Below are 18,268 nucleotides of genomic sequence, written 5' to 3' on the forward strand. Positions count from 1 at the left end.
TGCTGATAGGAGTCTGATGATATAGCTGTCTCCTGAGAGGCTCTGCCAGGGCATGACAAATACAGAGGTGAATGCTCGAAACCAACCACTAAACTGAGAATGGTGTTGACTCTGGAGGAGTTAGAGAAAGGACTGAAGGAGCTGAAGGGGTTTGCAACCCCATAAAAACAACAATGCCAACTAACCAGAGCTCCCAGGCACTAAACCACACCCAAAGAGTACACATGGACAGACCCATGACTCCAGCTGCATTTGTAGCAGAGGATGGCCTTGTTGGTCACCAATGGGAGGAGAAGCCCTAGGTCCTGCCAAGGCTGGACCCCCCCTCACCCCCAGTGTAGGGGAATGTCAGGATGAGGAGGCTGGAAAGGGTGGGTGGATGGGGGGGACACCCTCATAGAAGAAGGGGGATGGGGAATGGGATAGGGGGTTTAATGGACAGGAAACTGGGAAAGGGGATAACATTTGAAATGTAAATAGAAAAAAAGAAAAAAAGAAAAACTTGGTCATCATTCTATCAAATTTAACTACTGAAGTCTGACTTCCTTGCTCTCCAGTTGCCAAGCAACACTTTGGTTCTCTCACTTTCCACAGGAACAGCCCTACCTGTGTTCTGCTGGAGTCCGCTATTTTAATAATAAAATCACATTTTAAAAAAATCTTTATATAAGCGCTATCAACAATTCAAAGATACACCAGGCATGGTGGTATATAGCTATCTTCCCAGCACTCAGGTGGCAGAGAAAAGATCGTACAGGGTAAAAAGCAGGCAGGTTGGAGGATATTATTAGGGTAAAATGGGAAATCCTGAGTTTTGTAAATATTACCTGGACAGGCTTCTTGACGTTCCTACACCTGGGTTCCACAAATCGATTGCCTTTCACACTCTACATGTGATTAATGGAGACCACCTTTGACCTCAGGGCATTCCCAAAATGCTCAGCAAAGCTTAGAAGCCAAGACTGAATCAGACCAATGTGCAGCGAATGCCTACCCAACATATAACAAAACCATCTTCAGCAGCCTGGACTCGACAAACAAAGTCCAAATGTTTACAGCTGCCTCTCTGGGCACTTCAGAATGCTTTTTACAGACAGAATTCACTGAGGATTACTTTGAAATTAATCAAGTTATAGTTGTTCTGAATCTACCTCTCTTTTTTCCTTAAGCAAAAATGGAAATTCTGTCCCGTTAGCCTCCCGCCTGCCTGCCTCTCTGACTTCTAGATTCTCAGTGGTGAAATATGCAGGAATTGTTGGTTGCTGTGAGTTCTGAGAATTTAAAAAAGCCTTTGGTTCTCACCCTTCCTCATGCTTTAATCCAGTGAGTGTCTCACGTTGTGGGGACCCCAACCGTGAAATTATTTTGTTACTACTTCATATCTATAATTTTGCCACTGTTATGAATCATAATTGGAGCATCTGATATGCAAGGGTATCTGATATGACCTGCTAAGGCTTGGCCCTTTCTAGGCCTGATCCTTTTCTTTAAACCTCACTGCACAGATCACACCAGTACACACATTATTTCCACAAAAATCTGAAAGAGAATACAAATAGTGACTTCTGTCCCAACACAATGATAAGGCAACTCCTAATATTTGTAGAGTTAATGGAAAAAGAAAACATGCACACAATTCTGATTCTGTTTACCCCACACATATGTCTGCCTGTGTTCCCATCACAATGTATCCCAGTCACACAGAGTTATGACCAACATCACTACCATGTTCAGAGATGTCCCACAATTCCGATCTCACTAACTTTTTGCTCTAAACTTCACTGTAGGAGCGTGTAACCCCCCAAATGTTTGACCTGCTGCAAAGTGCAATTCTTCAGGCTTTATACAAAGTCCACAGATGCTATTGTTCAGGCAGAAAGCCACAGTCGTAGAGCTTAAAGATGACAACCCAAGAACTCTGGCTTAAAATACTGCTTTACATGACAAGTTTTAGGTCACCATCAAAGTTAACCCATGCCAAACACTCCCTGGATAGCCAGGAACAAGAGACCGGACAGCACAGAGACCTAGGATGGGTGTCTTGACCAGTCGTCATCAGAAAGGCTTCCTCTAGCAGCAGATGGGGTCAGGTGCAGAGACCCACAGCCAGACATCATGCCAAGTCTAAATATGAGGCCTCCATTGGGATTCTACTCTCCGAGCTCAGAGAACACCACAGAGGAGGGGAAGGCAGGATTGTAGGAGTCAAGAGGGGATGGAGGACAGCAGGGGAGCATGGCTCACTGAACCAACTAAGCAGAGCTCACATGGTCTCACAGGGACTGAAGTGGCTAGCACAGGGCCTGGAAAGGTCTGCACCAGGTCCTCTGTGTCTATGTTGCAGCTGTTAGCTTGGTGTGTTTTTTTTTTAATTAATTAATTATTTATTCTATCTAAGTACACTGTAGCTGACTTCAGACACACCAGAAGAGGGCATCAGATCCCATTACAGATGGTTGTGAGCCACCGTGTGGTTGCTGGGATTTGAGCTCTGGAAGAGCAGTCAGGGCTCTCAACCACTGAGCCATCTCTCCAGTCCAGCTTGGTGTTTTTATGAGATCACTAACAGCGGCACCAGGGGTGTCTCTGACTCATGCCTGCTCTTGGGACTCTTCCTCCTATTGGGTTGCCTTGTCCAGCAACAGTGAGAGGGCTTTCACCTTCTCTTATTATATCGTCTTTTGTTCTGTCTGCTGTCACCTCTTGGAGGCAAGCTCCTTTCTAAAGGAGGAGAAATTGGGGAGTGGATCTGGGGAGAAGGTGGGGGGTAAGGGAGCTGGAAGGAGCAAAGGGAGGTAAAATCACCATCAGGATGTGTTGTTATGAGAGAAGAATCTAATTTTAAAAAATCCACACGTGCTAATGCACAGGAAGAGAGCCAAGCACAGTCATGATGTTTAAATACGATAAGACAGCATTAGCTAAAAATACTATCTTTACATAAAAAGTTCTGGGTCACCATTAAGTTCAGATTGGCAAAACGGATCAGCTCTGTGAGGTAGTGTGGACTGTGGGAGGCAAGCCTAACCCTTACGATGGCAAATTTTAAATGGTTCCTACAGATTTTTTTTTCAACATGAATTCATTTGTTTATTCAGCTAAATCTCTGCCCTATCCCACAACAGTGAGTCAAAAAGGCAACTGAACCTACAATCCAGTGAGGAGAAGCTAGAAAGGTGGTAAAATTCACACTGCCCAGACAAAAGCTGAACAGGGTCTCAGGATGTCGTCATTCGGGAAAATCAGACTGTTGAATTTCAAACGTGTTAACTCAGGTGCTAACGTGGCAAGCCACTCTATAAATATCTGGTCTACTTGATAATCTGGCATTGTTTAATGAAAATTGGCAAATCTTAGTTTTAAGGAGGACATAGTCATAATTCTTACAAAGGAATTTCGAATCTGAAACCCAAAAAGGAGAAGAAAAATTCAGCAGATGACTCCACGCTTCAGTATTTACATGAGTAATTTTAGACCATACTTTTGAGTCATGTTTAAAAATAAAAGGGAAAATTGAAACCTTGCAAATAAGTGAAGCTTCTCCAAATATTGCACGCTCGCGCGCACACACACACACACACACACACACACACACACACACACACACACACACACTGAGGGGGAGGGAGAGAGGTAGGGGGATGGAAAGGGAGAGAGAGACAGAGAACAAAGGAACTGACAAGTGTGACCCAAGAAGCCGAGGAAGAGCCTGTCGCGAGTGAGCTATCTACTGTATCTAACACTGGATGGACTTGATCTCTCTGGACCATTCTCTATGTACACGAAGTACACATGTTCTTAGAATTCTTTTCAGCTCTAACACTTTTCAATAGGATTTCTGTCATCTTAGCACAAGCCCAAGAAATCCCCCGAGACAGGTCATCTTTGAGAACGTATAGCACGTTTGAAATTCAACAGCAAAACATCGAAAGCAAAAGAGACAACAGCACAGCTAATTGTCATCGCGTTTTGGGCTAATAACAGAAACGTTCCCCTGTGTGTGTTCACTCCAATGCTGTCTGCCTTTCTGTGGACTGAGTACCTACTCCGATGCTCAAGACTGGTGCACCATATAAAGAGGACCTAGCTTAGGCAGCTTCTGAAACACCAGACACAAAAACACGTTATCTACAGCACAGCAACCCCCAGCCTCTGCAGTATCCTAAGTAAGAGTAAACCATGGCCAAGGTCCCAAGGTTTAGGGCTTTGGTTTTGGTTTTATTTGTTTGGGTTTGGGAATGATCCAGGCACTAAGCCTGATTTTAGCTTTAGAAGAGCTGAAAGGAAATCAGAAGAAACTTCATAATGTGAGGTTTATGTGAAATTCAGCTGCAGTGCCCATAATCAGGTTTTATTGGAACACTGTGATATTCTCCTCCTGGCTCTAGCGGCCATGGCTACTTCCAGGCAAAAGCCTCAGAGCTGAGAGGCCGGAATGGCGGCTGCATGGTGGGTCCCGCCTCTTTAATCCATCACAGTGGGTACTCGGCAGCCAGGTTCACACGGGACAACCTCAGTCCAAGTAGGGCAGGAGAAGCAGCTAGTCTAGCTCTGAGGAAAATGCAAGGGGAAGCCCTGCTTGGTTTTCTCCTCGCTGCTACTGGCTGCTTCCTTCCTGGGTTCCCCACAGGAGAGAAGGAGCAGAGAAAAAGGTCCGTAGGAGACAATCTGAGCCAATGATCCCTGCACATCCGGAGCCAGATCCACATCTGCTTTGAGTGGAATTGAATGAAATCGACTTTGTAGTCAGTCTTCTTCCCTGCTGCGAAGTAAGTACCATCACCTTCGTCGCGAAGACGGAGAAAGGCTGAGAAGCACTGGAGAGGTTTGGTGGTTTACCTCCATTAGCAAGCAGAAGAGCTTGGGTTCGCATATGGGTTAAGTTCGGCGGGAGACAATTGTGTGGACTGCGCTTTCAGCTCTCGGAGAAGCCATACCACACGTTCCAAAGAAAATGGTGAGTCTGGTAATGGAGGTTAGTAGACCTGCTCTAAAGAAGCTGGCAAAGGAAGCACGCTTGTGGGCGGGGCTTGGGGGCGGGGCACCTCCAAGGAAAGGAAGGCAAACTGAAGCACAAAAGTGAAACAGTTTAATAAGCCATGCATTGTGCAGAAAGGGATGCCGTACAGCGAGAGGCAAGGTGGCTGGCATGCTAAGTCACCTGCTCACAAGAATTAGGCCTGGACTCCTCCTCTTCCCAAACTATTGGTTTGGTTCCCAGTCCTATTGGTTGAGGACACAGATCTTTATTAACGAATATTCTAGAGCTTGAGATCACCCCTTTTCTGACCAAGAGTTGGCACACAGCAGATGACGTGTAATTTTCTGAGTCTCGGAGTTCTGAGCCATGCTGGCAACGGCTGCCAGTCAGGGGAGCAAGAGCCTAGCAACTCCTGCTGGTAACCCCGATGAACTTTAAGCATACCACACACTGAAACTGCACCCCAACAATTTTATTTCTTATGAACTGATGGAGAACGTTGTTGCTGAAATACACCGGGGTCAGACAGAAAATGGTGAGAGAGACAGAAAATGGCGAGAGAGAGGCTGCGCACTCCAGGAACAGTGCTGTTCAGAGCGTGATGACAAAGGGATGAACAGGGGGCCCAGGAGGAGGCAGACCCTGCTCTGGAGTCGGCTGACATCACAATTTTGGCGAACTACCAGAACTTCTCAATAAAAAGTGCCTGTGATCTCGGTTCTACTTTATAAGGTCTGCTGTGACATCAGGCTGTGGTGAGAGTTGGTCTGGGTAGTCTAAGTGACAAACGATGCTCTAACGTGCTCTGTGACAGCAGTTTCAGACTCAACACTGGGATCCGTACTCCAGCTCCAAGTTTTGCTAGCTTTCTTTGGCAAACTATTTCTCTAACCTTCCATTTCTCATCTACAAAAGGAGACACAGACAATTACTATGGAATCAAATATTAAAACAGAGATAAGCATTCAATGTCTGAGCGGTAGCGGCTATTTTATTCCCTGTACCATTATTGGTATTATTTCCTTCTACTGTTCAGGAAACTGCGTCCATCAATGTGTGGTTAAAGCTATGGAGAATGGTTATCTAGAAAAGATGTCCTACTGGAACATACTGGAAAAATGATCCTCTAGGGAGCAAAGGGCAAACAGAGCCCACTAGACTGGGGTTGTAGACAGTCTCCATTGACTTTGGCCAGAAAGACCTGAAGAGAAGGGAAAGGGTGTCTCTGGCATTCACTGGCTAACACTTTGCATGATAGAGTAAACAGAGCAAAAGGTTTCTGTGGAGTTCACTCTTTTTATTAGGTGGGAAGACTAATTTAGGACGGGGGAGAGGAGAAGAGTTCCCAGGGAGTCAGGTAACTGCACTAGGTCAGAGAAGATGGCACCCGGTTCACTAAGGACTCTGTGAAGAGGTGCAGCACTCACACACCAACCTTTACTGTGTCTGCTCTGAGGCAGGCTGGGATCAAGGGGCTCTAACAGCTGAGAGCACCATGATTTTAAGGTTTAACTGTGGGGCTGGTACTGCCTGACTCTTCAACTTCACTCCCAGGCGACCTCTGCGGCTGAAGGAGAGGGGCTTCACTGAACTATGCATCAGAGATGAACCGCATAAGCCCATGGCCTTTCATGTCCTACGAGAACACACTCTTTCCAAGATTCTCGACTGAACTGCTTCTGCAACATCAAAGGTTCCAAATGGAGGGGCAGAGAGCCTCTTGCCAGCTGGCTCACCATATCGACTCCGGGATCAACTTCCACTCACCAAGCAGCAGATGTGGAAGCTTTTGAAATGAGATAGGAAAATGGGAGGGAGCTGTTTGACAAATAGAAGGGCAGGGATAAGGCTGGCCATATGTAGAATTAGAGGTAGATCATTTTAAGGTGAACTAAAGTGTACCGAAGTTCTTGTTTTTCAACTTGCATTTGTACTTGCATTTATTGTACTGTCTCAATACACTGCAACAGTATACAGCATCTGTGCTAATAAAGACAGAGACTACGTTCTAGAATTCTCTTCCGATCAGTGAGACATTGGGGAATGTATAAACTTTTAGATAAAACTAAAAATCTAAAAGTTATATTATTCTCAGATATAAGATTCAATATTATAAAGATATAATTTGTCCCAAATTATTCTATAAATTCAATATATTCTACCCACATTTCTAAAAAAAAAACCCAATTATTCATAAAACCTTGAGAAGAATGTTCTAAAATGCAGAAAAAAAGCCATACACAGAAAGAACAATAGCGAAAGGGGGTGTGACCTGTCCTTTCAGACACGGAACCTTCACACACAGCTAAAGCGCACTCAGTAACATGGGTCTCTCCTCCTGGAACATGGTTCAAGGCTTAGAAAAAGGTAAGACTGACTCTGCAAAGTCCATATGAATGCTAACTACAGAACGCTTCCTTACCTACTCTGTAAAAAACAAATATTTAAAACAGATCCCCTCCACTTGAACGGTCCATACAGTAACTAGTGCTGTTGAGATCCAAATGCAAAAGAGCAAACTTTCAGATATTTGATGATCATACTTAAAAGGAATGTCACCATCTAGGCTCCAAACGATGGTGACAACACAAAAGCCTCAACCATTTAGTAGAAAGCAGTAAAGTTCTATTATTGCTATACAAAAAGCATCAAGTTCTGTTGAGTAAAATATAGCACAGGAAATGGCAGTATAAACAATCCATGATGGAACAGAGAAGTCCTTGACCTGCCACTCAAGCAAACAAAAGGCTTTGGGTTGTGAAACACACTCTACAGTCAATACACGCACACATACAAGTTAAAAACACCAAGGAATAGTATGAACAAGAAAGTCACAGAAGAAACAAACATGTCACATCTTACTAGGACGCAAGAAAATGCAAACCTTAGCCACGTAAGAGTACTTAACATGCGCCAAACTTACAAATGTTAAACTTTATCGAGAGTGGCAACAAGAAAGGTAACTACTGTAATTCACTGTAGGTAGGATATTAATTCATACGACCACTTTGGGTTTAATAAAATACTCAATACCCAAAAGGGTTAATTCATGCTATGACTCAAACAATTCCAATCTTTTTTTTTTTTAAGTATAGAATAGAGTTTATTCAGAGCATGGGGAGGGGAGTTAAGAGGGGGGGGAGAGAGAGAGGGGAGTAGAAAGGAGGAAGAGGAGGAAGAGGAGGAAGAGGAGGAAGAGGAGGAGGAAGAGGAGAAAGAAGAGGAGGAGGAGAAAGAAGAGGAGGAAGAGGAGGAAGAGGAGGAAGGAGAGGAGAAGGAGGAGAAGGAAGAGGAGAAAGAAGAGGAGGAGGAGGAGAAAGAAGAGGAGGAAGAGGAGAAAGAAGAGGAGGAAGAGGAGAAAGAAGAGGAGGAAGAGGAGAAAGAAGAGGAGGAAGAGGAGAAAGAAGAGGAGGAAGAGGAGGAGGAGGAAGAGGAGGAGGAGAAAGAAGAGGAGGAAGAGGAGGAAGAGGAGGAAAAGAAGGAATAAGAGGAGGAAGAGGAGAAAGAAGAGGAGGAAGAGGAGAAAGAAGAGGAGGAAGAGGAGAAAGAAGAGGAGGAAGAGGAGAAAGAAGAGGAGGAAGAGGAGAAAGAAGAGGAGGAAGAGGAGAAAGAAGAGGAGGAAGAGGAGGAGGAGGAGGAAGAGAAGGAAGAAGAGGAGGAAGAGAAGGAAGAAGAGGAGGAAGAGGAGAAAGAAGAGGAGGAAGAGGAGAAAGAAGAGGAGGAAGAGGAGAAAGAAGAGGAGGAAGAGGAGGAGGAGGAGGAAGAGGAGGAGGAGAAAGAAGAGGAGGAAGAGGAGGAAGAGGAGGAAGAGGAGGAAGAAGAGGAGGAGGAGGAAGAGGAGAGAAAAGAAACAGAAATAGAGTAGAGAAGTGAAGTAGAGGCCCGCCATGAGCACGTGGAGAGAAAGGGAGAAGGGATTGGAGAGAGAGGGGACAAAGGGGAAGAGGGGAAGAGCAAGAGGGCAAGAGCTCCAATCTAATTTCATAGCATGAAAAAATATTCAGATACACATAGAAAAGGGGCAAGCTGGTTTCGGTTTGGAAGGTGGAGCACAAGGAGCAGCAATCTCAGGCAGCCTGATCAAACAGGAAGAAGTATATGCACACAGTGAGGAACTGTGGCCACAGAAATGAAGACCATGGTAAACTGAGCCAGAACCAGGTCCCAAACACTTTTACTGCATGTTACACAGGCGCATGCACATCTCCATACGTAAGGATACAGACAGGCTTCTCAAGCAGTTTTTGCCCATAATGCTAGCAATAAATTATTTCACACTTGGTGCTAGAGAGATAGCTCTGCAGTTCAGAGCTCTTCCTGCTCTCCCATGAGACTTGAGTTTGGTTCCCAACACCAATGCCAGGCTGCTTACCAGCTCCTGTAAGTCCGGCTCCAAGGGAGTTGATGCCCTCTTCTGGCCCCCAAGGGCACATGTACTCTTGTGCACATACACAAATGTACACATAGACAGAAAGGAAAAATAAATCTTGGGCTGGACAGATGGGTGGCTCAGTGGTTAAGAGCACTGGTTGCTCTTCTAAAGGCCAGTATCAATTCTCAGCATCCACATGGTGGCTCACAACTGTTTGTAACTCTAGTCCCGAAAGATTGGATGCCCTCTACTGGTCTCCACAGGTACCAGGCATGAATATGGTGCACAAATATATATGCAAACAAGCACCCATACACATGAAATGAAATTCTTTTAAATTTTAAATCACTCTAAAAATATATCTTTAATAGTAAGTATATTTTAATCATGTGTACATTTATAAATACAATACATAATATGTAAGAATGGCTAAGAAGTGATACTCCAGAAGAAAATCCACAAGGTGAGAATGGTTTGTTCCTTCACATATATAGTGGATACTGTTAAAAAAAAAAATCACACTTCAACAGATACAGATCTAAAAGTACAGATGGGTTTTACTTATGAAGTGAAAGGTGGTAGTTTCAAAAAGCAAGTACTCGGAGCGATTTTGAAAATTCAGCCAGAAGCATGTTATTAAAATTCACTTTGACTCAAAGACTGGAAAGGTAAACTTCGATGCTAGATAGTCTTTCAATACACATTTGTAACACTAGCTTTTGTCCATGGAAAAGAAGTTAGCTATTCCCGAACAATATGTACGTGTGAACCTAAAGCTGAAGAGACTTCCCAGCATGCCACGTTAGCATGACTGAATTCAAACACACAGTGGATGTTAACACTCTGCATACAGGCATACGTGGCATGAGAAATATAATAGTTATGACATATTAACAATGACTGTCTGGCAGGGCAGGAATGGCCATCGAGCCTACGGCAAACAGGAGCAAAATTATAACAATGGTGGTTATGGAATGAGATTATTTTATCAAACAATATTCTTCCACTTTAAAAACAAGACAACCCTGGCTACCTTCCATAATGAATGAGTCATTGGGTTAGATCTGTGGACATACACAGAGAAGAGTCAACATTTCTCCAAATTCAGCAAGAGCTCTGTCTCCGGCTAAGGCTCTCCTCTGGAAACGGACACCCCCACCCCCACTCCCCTTTCATACTGATCTCTGCTTAGGAGCAAAAAAAAAAAAAAACTACCTACCACTACCTATGGTGGCACTTGTAAAATGAGCCAAGCTTCCTTGTATCTCAAGGCCGAAGGACACCCTGCAACCTTCTGCCACTTTTCCTGTAACTTTTCCCTTTAAAAGCTCGTGGAGAAAAAGGAATGTAAAAAATCTCTCAGTCTAATAGGTAATAACTTGCTTGTCTTCAGCCATCAGGGATCTGATCAGAATTAGTTCCATTCAATGCCTTGCTATTGAAAGATCGGGCCAGCAGCTGAAAGGAACCATATCAGATCCGTGAAATAAAATGCCAACTGCAGAACAGATGTGCGAACACCCAAGGCAGAGGAACATAAAATAAAGGTAAAATTAATTATAAAGTCTGATAATCCACCACCCAGGCTCCCAGCAGTACCAGAGCTCATGGACTGGATTCCAGAATACACCACTGTGGTGGGACAGAGGGAGTGAGCATCTCATCGCTAGCCTTCTGTACAATGGAGCAGGTATGTGTTCACTACAAATGGCATATTCTACCCATGAAACAAAACTGAACAGCTACACACAGGGGCAGTAGACGGAGCCAGCCAGGTACCACTAGGCTTAAGGACAGACAACTGAAGCTTTCCTCATATTATCCTGGTAAATCGTAAATGGCTTTCAGTAAATTTTTAACTGACAGTGAAATATTATACATATGAATGGAATAACTTACAATGTTTCAACATGTATAATATGTAAATCAGGCAAAACATTCTATGTTTAAATATGATTTTTATAGTGAATTTTTTAAAAATAATGTCTTATCTTGAAGTGCACTATACATTACTATCAACTCTAGCCTTAGCCAACATAATTTTTATGTTGTTTTTACTAAATGGGATTGACTTAACAGTCTGTTGGATTTTGTACTTGCTGGGGATGCAGAAGTAGCATATTGAAGATGCAGGCCAAGTCCTTCTCCTGACATTAAATCGTAGCTGGAAGAGCATCAAAAGAGCAAATTGTATCTGAGTTGTACTACGATACAGAGTGTTACAAAAGCCTAAGAGCGCAGCAGGCAAACAGCAACTGGAAGGCTGCTGTAAAAAAGCAATGCTTACAAAAATGTATCGAGTGCTTCAGAAAGTTACAATACAGTCTACTGCAAAAAGTATCCTGCATTTGGAAACAAACATGCTACAGAGTAACAGTAGTATAGAGGGTCAAGATGTATACTTTGTATCCGCTCAGGTTTTGCACTCTAACCATCAGCCTGGACAAGTGTACATATCAAATTTGGCTTAGGCTATTGGTACTAGGAACCAAAACAGAGTAAATGGATTAAGGTTCGAGATGTCAGAGAGACTTGAGACATGTTTCTTCTTTTTTTTTTAACATTAAAAATAATTTAATGAGTGCACAAAATTAGAGAAAGTACAGTCAAAATTTATGTCTAATATAAGCATTGCAGTAAGGAAATAGTGATGATTCTTGGCATGAGTTGGTAAAGAGAGCTTGATGGGGTTTTTTGTTTTTTTGTTTTTTTTATTGTGCTAAAAGGTAACTTTTTTTCATCTTTATTAACTTGCGTATTTCTTATTTACATTTCAATTGTTATTCCTGTTCCCAGTTTCCTGGCCAACATCCCCCTAACCCTTCCCCCTCCCCTTCTCTATGGGTGTTCCCCTCCCCACCCTCCCCCCATTACCGCCCTCCCCCCAACAATCATGTTCACTGGGGGTTCAGTCTTAGCAGGATCAAGGGCTTCCCCTTCCACCGATACTCTTACTAGGCTATTCATTGCTACCTATGAGGTTGGAGCCCAGGGTCAGTCCATGTATAGTCTTTGGGTAGTTGCCACATGTTTCTTAAGCCTGGGCTATCAGATTCTTTGTTCCAAACTGCACTGCCTTTTCATGAGAAAAATGGGGTTTTTGTTGTTCTCTTTGGGGATCAGTACACATGAACAAAATATCTAATACTAACCAGAAATAAAGAAGTTAGCGCACATAAGCATTTAACCATAATAGTATTATTAACTGGCAGAAAATATAAATCTTATCTACGTATTTTCTAATAATTTCTATGAGACAGATGATATCAGTACAGGACTGCAATTATGAGTCTGTAGTTCCCAGTCCATGGTATGGTTGTAAAGAATTTCCTCCAAGAATTTTATAGAACTTGTTTTTATATGATCTGGCCAAACTAGCAAAACAGTGCTACCAGCACAACAAAAACATACAGTTCTTAGAGTGAGCAAATTATGGCCTTCCTATTTTTCTATCCTTAAATGACTGATAGAGTATTAAACCACTGCCTCTAACTGATCCCCTTGGTTAAGTAAAAAGAACCATGACTGGGCCCCCTTCTTTTAAGAAAGCCAAGACACACTCAGCAGCATACTGTGTACATTAGTAACCTAAGAGACACAAAAAGTATATGAATGCTGGGGAAGAATAAATTTGGAAGTGTGTTTCTCAATGACTAAAATGCATCAAATGATTGTGTGAATTTACATCAAATATATATATGGATAGATTTTATTCTTGATAAGTCTTAAGGTTGTTCCACACGAACGCTTATTATTAAATTTCAAAATCTGTTAGCTATCTTGAAAGAACTGAACACCAGCAGATAAGAGTTCCTGGGTGAGTACAGACTGATTAAAATAATTTTAAGGCCCAATTGCCATTATATAACTTGAAGCTTCAAACTGGGAGAGGAAACATGTTCTACAGCGACACCTCCTGGTAAGTGGCAAGATAAAAGCAAGCCATAGCCGAAAGAGGCAAAGGGTGGTTATGTCAAGACACTGGGCACAATGGGGATACAGGGCACTGGCCCCCTCTGTACTGTATCATGAACCCAAAGGCAACCATGTCCCCTCTTCCTGAAAAGCTTTCCCAATCAATTGTCTGAAAAAGACCTTCTGGGACCACTGGACACTTAATGATGAAGCACACTCTATGAGTGAAATGCCTGTCTTCTGAACCCTGGCCGCGTAAAGCACATTTTTATATGCACATTAAAACTCCCTTCTTCCGTATTCTAAAGAGTGCATTTGAAAAACGTAAAATGAAATTCCACTGTATCATTTCTCAGCTGAGCTGAAGAAAATGAAAAGCAGAAACCTGCTTTAAAATGTTTTCCCTATAGGTGTGCTTTATGGGAATGAAACACATCTCCCATCACTCATCATACTTTTACATAAAAATCTAAGTACTAATGAGTCACCACTGACATCAGATTCCCAATGTGACAAACTTAGGGCGTTTCCTTTTCAAACTAGGATTTTCAAGTGTGCTACTTCAAACATTTTTTTGGTCAAAGGCCTATTAGTTAATGACAAAAGCACAAATTTCTGCAATGACTGTAACTCTGCCATGGAAAATACCAGAAGAAAACTTGACAAACTACTTCAACTCCCCACCCTTATAAGATCTGACGTATTCTACTTAAGAACCCACCATTCAAACAGTGAGGTGGAGTGATGTGTGACAGAAAACCTGCATTTTAGTCTGTGCTCCTCCTTCCTACCTGGGTTTCCACAGGCTGAGCAAGATAACCGTTAAGCAGTAACTGTCCTACCTTCTGTAACCAGAAGACACTAAAGGCCACAGCAGTGTTATCTGCACCTAAAGCAGCCAGGGTTGGTTTGCATGTCCATGTCCCTGCCTCAGTGACCACATAAAGTTAACTTTTCTTTTAGTACGGTGTTTATCTCTCAGGTACCCTGCTGTAAGAAAGCAATAAACAGAACCACACATTTGTTTCTACATCTGGTGCCTTCTCCTTCACCCAATCAGAACTCAATGGTTAAGTGGTTATTCAAAATAATGGCCTAGGAAGAATTATGCGCTCTATGTAACTTAGGCTTGGGTTTGGGGGGAGGGTTTAGAACACGGGTGTTTCATTCATTATGAATGAAAGTGTGCTTCATTACAGCCTGGACACTCTAAAATGTGAGCAAATGACAGAATAAGGTAGAAGACATCCTAATGATAGAATAGAGTACTATATACATCTTGGTGTTTTCTAACCTGATCAGCAAACTGCTACACTGGTTTATTTATAGGGAAATGATGCACTCTCTCCATACTTACTGTACTGACTGGCCTCATAATGGATTCCCTGGATGCGGTCACTTGTCTACTCAGGAGTTGAAAGGATAGTGATGAAGGACTGGGGTGTAGCTCAGTGGCTAGAGCACTTCCCCCGTGTGTGCACACACACAGCTCCCAGGACAGGAGCAAAAGCACATTTCACTAGCCAATAGCTACAGAAAACGTTAAAACCATAGTCATTAGCTTTCTCTACGGTACCTCAGCATTCAGTAGGCTCTTCTCATTCACATAGTTCAAATCCACAGCTCTAGCCACAGAGCAGCGGTGCCGCCTATGCCAAATTAGCCGACTTAGGAGCCAGAGATCCAGAATGTCCTTTTTACTTGTATTAATTACTACAGTAGCCTTGGACCTCAAACTGTGTACATAGAGTTCGTTCCATTAAGAATACAAACAGTTCTCGAAATGTCATTGTGTACTATGGATCTAACTGCATTACTTCCCCCATTTACCTTTAGTCATTCATTTTTTTCTAATCAAATATTTATTGCACATCTATTAAGGAAAAGAACTATTCTAGTTGAGAAAAGGGAATAAATAGAAGAGAGTGAAACAAAGACAATATACACGAAGACGGTAAGTGCCATGAAGAAAAACCAGAGCTGGCTCATCTATTTTCCTGACGTATATTAATAAAACCATAACCATCCAATCTATATATGACATATAATAATGGGCTGCCCAGGGACCGCAGCACAGAATCTAAATCATTTCCAGTGATGTTGAGAGCTCACATTCAGTACACATGTGTGTTCCAGTTCCAATATTCTAAATATGAGTCAAAGGAAATATAAAAGAAACTGAGAACCGGTGAAATATGACACGAAACAGATTTAAAACATCTGTTCTCCACTCTGCTGGCTAAGCACATGGAGAAGAAAGGTGAATAACCAGTAGGGTTTTTTGTTTTGGTTTTTGTTTTGTTTTGTCTTGTTTTGTTTTGTTTGTTTTTTTAAGAAAAGAAAAAGGAAGAGAGCACACAAAAATACCTATAGTACTTTATGATACCCCTTCGCATTTTAAAATGCAAACGTAACACATTTTAAGAAAACGAAACAAAACTCCTTAAAATAATTTGCAAGAACGATGCATCCAGTCTCATCCCGGCCCCTGAATACACTCCTCCAAGCTGCTCCTCAATGCTGCTGGCCAGGCTGAAACTTGCTTTCCCTGACTTTGGCTCAGGGTCAAGCGACCTGAAATCTGCAAGAAGATAAAAGACCCTCTACGCGCGGTTTCCACCAGGAAAGGAAAGGAAAGGGCCGTGCAAGGCTCGGGCAGGCGGGTGCTAGAGTCCCCCTCTGGCGTATTCTACCCCTCCGCCTCCCCACCCGGTGAACGCGGCCTCGCCCCGCGCACACAGGAGCCTCGCTAAGGATGGAGAGGAGCGGCGGACAGATGACCAGACCAGACCTGCAGCGCCCACCCGGCTCCCGCCCGCAGCCAGGGCCTGGCCTGCGGGGACTCTGACCTCTCCGCGCCCCGGGGCTACTGCTGCTACCGCTGCTACCGGTGCTCGGGCTACCGCTGCCCGAGCCGCTGCCGCTGCTGCTGCTGTTGCCGCCGCCGCCCTTGGCGTTCTTGCGCGGGGCCATCGCGAGCTGCTCTAGGGACTGCAGAGAACCGGGGCCTTGCTGAGTGCTCTAGGGACACCGGGGCTCCTGGACTCCTGCAGCAGCGCCTCAGCGTCCACCGCGCTCACCGCGCCTCGGACGACTAGCACAAGCGTGCAGCGGCGCGGCCAGCCTCGCGTGCGCCTAGCCTGCGACTCCTTTGGCTGCCAGGAGCACTCTGCTCCCCCGGCCTCGGCCCCGCCCACGTCAGCCTCGGCCCACCCACCAAATTTGAAGGACGCCAACACAAGCCAATCCCAAGGACCTCTGGCAGGGGGCGGGGCAGGCTACGCTCCCAAGCCCTCCGCAGGACTAAGCTTGTCTTTTGCTGCGCAGTGGCTGCAAAGCCCCAGCAGCTTGTGGCTTTCTAGTCTGCCTTGATCCTCTGGAACGTGGCAAACGTGGAAGCCCGCAGGACTCTCGCGAGCGTTGGCGCTCTGGTTCCAACGGAATGGGGCGGGTATGAGGGCGGTGCCCGAGAGCAGTGCACCACCTCTTGGCTTCTTGGGAATTTGGTTCCGGTGCCTAAGCACGTACCAAGAGTGCAAACCCTCTTTTTGAAAGGAATTTGTCACAGTTCCGCCAGTACACTGTGATCCTTGATCCTTTCAGTGTCAAAAAAAAAAAAAAAAAGAAAGAAAGAAAGGGATTTACGCCATTTGTGCCATCAGTATTTTTGGAGAACCTTAGTTAAGACATCAAATTGTTAATATGACTCAAAAACCCTATTTTCTTAACCATGCACGACACTCTCACCACCCTAATACCTAGAGTTACTTCATGTTTCCAGCCACGGATCTCCTCCTATGCTTGTACAGTGTACTGCCTCGGAATTGAGAACTGAGTATTAAAAATAAAAACGGCAGCAGCTGGATGAACCAGCTAAGGTCCAGTAGAGACCATCATCATTTTTGTGTTACCAATTACCTACCTGGTGTCTGCGAGCAACAGAAAAGCATGAAGTATTCGGTGGTTTGATACATTGCTGTCAACTTCAAGAACTTCCCGGAGCTCTGGACCACCATGGCAGCAGTCCCTTGCAAAAGACCCAGAGAAAGACACTACTGTGGGACGACCCCTGAGCCTGCAGTTTCCTCAGCCACCATTGACAATTCTTAGGTTCCACTGGCCTCTGCCTAGTCAGCTGTGAATGCTGAGTAACGGCCAGGGGAAGAGCGGAACCCATTGAGGGCAGCTTTGCAGAACAGGGAGAAAGAAGGCCTTCTTTTCAGTTTTCACACTAAGAAGATGCGAGTTGTGGTCCGCTTTTACTGCATTTCTTTATCTCAGAGCCTCCTCTGCCTATAGGATCTTCTCTCTTGGGTTCCCCTTCTTGCCCACAGAGGACATTATTTCAGTAAGAAACAATGACAGGGATGAGGAGAAGCTGAAGGGCAAAACTGATCTATATCACTTAATGTAAGATACTGAAATCTAAACTACAATCAATCAATCAATAACAGACTCTCAATCCCCAAATAAGAATTTTAATTTCCAACAGAGCAATATTATAGAGTGCATGCTTGGGTGGTGGGGGGTCTATCTAAAATATCTCACACAAATGTTTTAAACCATTATTCCCAGTTTGTAGTTCTGGTTTGGGAAGCTGGGGATTCTTCAAGAAATGGGACCTGGCTGCCCAAATAGGTCACTAGGAGCAGACCTTTGAAGGTTATTTTATTAGTCCAGGCCTGCTCTCCTGCTGCCATAGGTTTACACTGCCTCTGACAGTGGGGGCTGCTACTGCTATGCCTTCCCTAGTCACAGTAGATTAAAGTCTCTCTGAAACTGTGAGCCTAAATAAACCTTTTCTCTCTTACATGATTTCCTTTGGGTATTTTGATCACAGCAATGCTAAAGTAAGGAATCCGATAATGTCCCAGAGTGGGTGATAGAGAGGGGATGTGAACTCGGGCTGCATGCAGAATTACCTCCAAATTAACCTTCCTAGAAAAGACCTACTCTTGACAGATGTCTCCAGGAGGTCAGAAAGCACACCTGGTATCTCT

The 18,268-nt window shown here is 44.0% G+C and overlaps 1 protein-coding gene across 9 annotated transcripts in view; it reads right to left on the reverse strand.

The window, feature by feature from the left end:
* Asph (aspartate-beta-hydroxylase) overlaps positions 1 to 16,722 on the reverse strand; it is a 212,587-nt gene extending 195,865 nt beyond the window's left edge. For 2 of the 9 annotated variants that reach the window (XM_006237861.5, XM_039109773.2), the window contains exon 1: positions 16,118 to 16,434. In XM_006237861.5, the coding sequence (XP_006237923.1) occupies positions 16,118 to 16,241 (124 nt within the window). In that variant the 5' untranslated portion in view covers positions 16,242 to 16,434. Of the gene's footprint in view, positions 1 to 16,117 lie in introns of all 9 variants that reach the window. The other 7 variants (XR_010066377.1, NM_001401939.1, XM_063287527.1 and 4 more) reach the window with 7 other exon arrangements.
* Positions 16,723 to 18,268: the final 1,546 nt, after the last annotated feature.

This window comes from Rattus norvegicus, chromosome 5 (genome assembly GCF_036323735.1).
Source record: "Rattus norvegicus strain BN/NHsdMcwi chromosome 5, GRCr8, whole genome shotgun sequence".
Classification (NCBI taxonomy): Eukaryota; Metazoa; Chordata; class Mammalia; order Rodentia; family Muridae; genus Rattus; species Rattus norvegicus.